Source organism: Colobus angolensis, unplaced genomic scaffold (genome assembly GCF_000951035.1).
Source record: "Colobus angolensis palliatus isolate OR3802 unplaced genomic scaffold, Cang.pa_1.0 Scaffold149, whole genome shotgun sequence".
NCBI lineage: Eukaryota > Metazoa > Chordata > Mammalia > Primates > Cercopithecidae > Colobus > Colobus angolensis.
This window is the reverse complement of record NW_012114588.1, coordinates 3,092,273-3,095,346: the sequence shown is the minus strand read 5'-3', so window position 1 is coordinate 3,095,346 and position 3,074 is coordinate 3,092,273. Positions and strand designations below refer to the sequence as shown.

General features: G+C 53.0%; 1 protein-coding gene across 1 annotated transcript in view; it reads right to left on the bottom strand.

Moving 5' to 3' along the window:
- The window catches only part of LOC105507373 (chromosome unknown open reading frame, human C1orf167), a 29,176-nt gene that overhangs the window by 21,164 nt on the left and 4,938 nt on the right, over positions 1-3,074 (bottom strand). Inside the window, 3 exon segments of the mRNA XM_011935833.1 lie at positions 756-910; positions 1,608-1,806; positions 2,925-2,968. Of these exon segments, the coding sequence (XP_011791223.1) occupies positions 756-910; positions 1,608-1,806; positions 2,925-2,968 (398 nt within the window).

Here is a 3,074-nt window from a genome sequence, read left to right as displayed (position 1 = left end):
CGGCTAGTTTTTTTTGTATTTTTTTAGTAGAGACGGGGTTTCACCGTGTTAGCCAGGATGGTCTCGATCTGCTGACCTCGTGATCTGCCCGTCTTGGCCTCCCAAAGTGCTGGGATTACAGGCTTGAGCCACCGCGCCCGGCCACTGGAATATTTTTCAAATTGAGCATGCATTACTGCTATGATTGGAAACAAAACCAATAAAAAATCTTCCTAAACATCATATTGGATGGTTGCTAATTGTTCATCACATGGTCAAACCATCATTTCCTCACTCACTGTTGAGCATTCAGGCTCCTTTTCAGCTTGTTTTTTTGAGACAGGATCTTACCCTGTTGCCCAGGCTGGAGTGCAGTGGCATGATCATAGCTCACTGCAGCCTTGATTTCCGGGGCTCAAGAGATCCTCCTGCCTCAGTCTCTAGAGTGGCTGGGACTACAAGCACGCCCCCACGCCTGGCTAAATGTTTACATTTTTTTGTTAGAGACGGGGTCTCGCTATGTTGCCCAGGCTGGTGTCTAACTCCTGGCCAAGGCCTCTCAGAGTGTTGAGATTACAGGTGTGAGCCACCATGCCTGGCTGTTTTGAAGTTTTTACAATTATAAATGATGCCGTGATGGACATCTTTTTTGCATCAATCTTTACCCACATCTGCTTATTTCATTCCCATTTTTTAGTGGGGATGAGGAAGTAGTGGGGGCAAGGCAGGAAATGGGAGAAGGAAGGCCACCAGCTTCCCAGGCCACGCTGACCAACCTGACATGTTCCAGCCTGCTTCTCTGGGAGAGGTCCGCCACTGTGCTTCTTCTCAAGGAAGGGACTTGGCCCTGCGCTCTCCTGGAGGGCGGGGACCCTGGCCCAGCCTGCATGTGGGGCTGTACTTGTTTCTGCTGTAAAGCCAGGTTTCTCCACTGGCTCAAGAGAGAAGGGGAAAGGAGATGTTGGCCTTGAATCTGCCTCCCAAGGAAACACCAGGCAGGGGAGGGGACAGGAGTAACACACGCCTATCAGATTCCACAGCCTGTGGTCTTAACCATTACTCTGCCTATTCCTTCCTTCTTTGGGCATGAAGGAATGAATGAATGAACAAATACAGAGAGATGCATCCCATGAGGCAATACTTTCCTTAGAAGACGAAAGCTGGGACTGGACCCTCTCAGAGCACCCCTTTCCCAAGGAGGGAAGGACACAGATGCTCCCTCCCAGCCCTGGCTGGCAAACCACTAATAAAAAATAGCAACCATTTATCTACTAGCTTGCTGTATGCTAGGCAGTGTTCTGAGTCTCTTATTAATTTAATCTCACAATGACCCTGAGAGAGGTATATGCTATTATCATCATCATCCCATTTTAGAGAGAAAGAGACTGGGGCACAGAGAGGTTAGGTAACTTGCCCAAGGTCACACAGCTAGAAAGCGGTAAAGGGGGCAGGATTTGAACTCAGGCAGAGCTGATTCAGGTGTGTGGACTCACAACTACACGATCTACTGCTGATCATTCATGAGGTGCAACCTATGCCCAGTGGGTGCCCTCTCCATAGACTGAGTCTCCTCCCCAGACACACTAGTGCTTCACACAGCCCCCTGGCCCAACCTGGGGACTCCTGACCTCTCGGAAGCTCCAGGCCAGCAGAACCTTCGTGTACCGCCCCCATGCTGCCTCCAGCTGAGCCTCCCGGAGCCACAGGGCCTGAAGGCCCTTTCGCAGCAGCTGCCAGCGGTCCAGTGCCACTGCCGCCACCACTGGCTCCGGCTGCCTCTTCACCAAGTGCCTCCAGGATCGAAAACATCTGGACAACAGCTGCCAGCTGGGGACAGACCAGGGCTGATCAGCGGGTGAACTGCCCTCCTATCTCCAGGGAGAGCTCGGTGGCTGGATACCCTCCGAGATGTCTTTCCTGTAATCAGTAGGGTGGTGACCCACACCGCAACAGGAGTGACACACTGCAGACTGGAAGAACTTCCCCTTACTGATGGCTGGACTTGGAAACCCCACACAAGCAAGGCCCGGGGGTAGGAGAATGCCCTCTTTATTTCTTTTTTTTTGAGACGGAGTCTCGCTCTGTCACCAGGGCTGGAGTGCAGTGGCTGGATCTCAGCTCACTGCAAGCTCCGCCTCCCGGGTTTACGCCATTCTCCTGCCTCAGCCTCCAGAGTAGCTGGGACTACAGGTGCCCGCCACCTCGCCCAGCTAGATTTTTTTGTATTTTTTGGTAGAGACGGGGTTTCACCGTGTTAGCCAGGATGGTCTCGATCTCCTGACCTTGTGATCCGCCTATCTCGGCCTCCCAAAGTGCTGGGATTACAGGCTTGAGCCACCGCGTCCAGCTATTTCTTTTTTATTTATATATATTATTTTGAGACAGAGTCTTGCTCTGTCACCCAGGCTGGAGTGCAGTGGCATGATAATGGCTCACTGCAGCCTCGACCTCCTGGGCTCAAGCGATCCTCCCACCTCAGCCTCCCGCGTAGCTGAGACTACAGACGTGCACCACCACACCCGGCTGATTTTTGTAATTTTTTTTTTTTTTTTTGTAGAGACAGGGTTTTGCCATGTTGCTCAGGCTGGTCTTGAACTCCTGAGCTCAAGCAATCTGCCTGCCTCAGTCTCCCAAAGTGTTGAGATTACAGGCATGAGCCACCGCATCCAGCCAGAGATTGCCCTCTTTGCCAAAAACCCAGGGTGGCCTCGGAAGTTCAGGACACTGAGTGCCCCAAACCCACAAGCATCCCTTCATTCTCGTCCCTGGGGCCCTGGAGGCTCCCTTCATTCCCCAGCAGGGACAGGAAATAAGTTCCTCTTCCTTGAAATCCTGCCTCATCTCCATCAGGCCCTCATCTCCGTTCGCACAGGCAAATGGAAGCAGAGTCCTGAGCATGTGTCCCCCCCGCTCCAACCCCTGTCCCCACCCAGCCATGGCCTCACCAGGTTGCCTCAGACTCTGGGGCTACAACGTTTTGTGCCTTGTTCTGGGAAAGCAAGAGTACATAACACAGTTCTCAGGCCAAGCAGCAGGCAGGACAAGGCACCCCCTGCCAAGCCTCCCTGCCCCGGAGCAACACCCCCCGCCCCCCA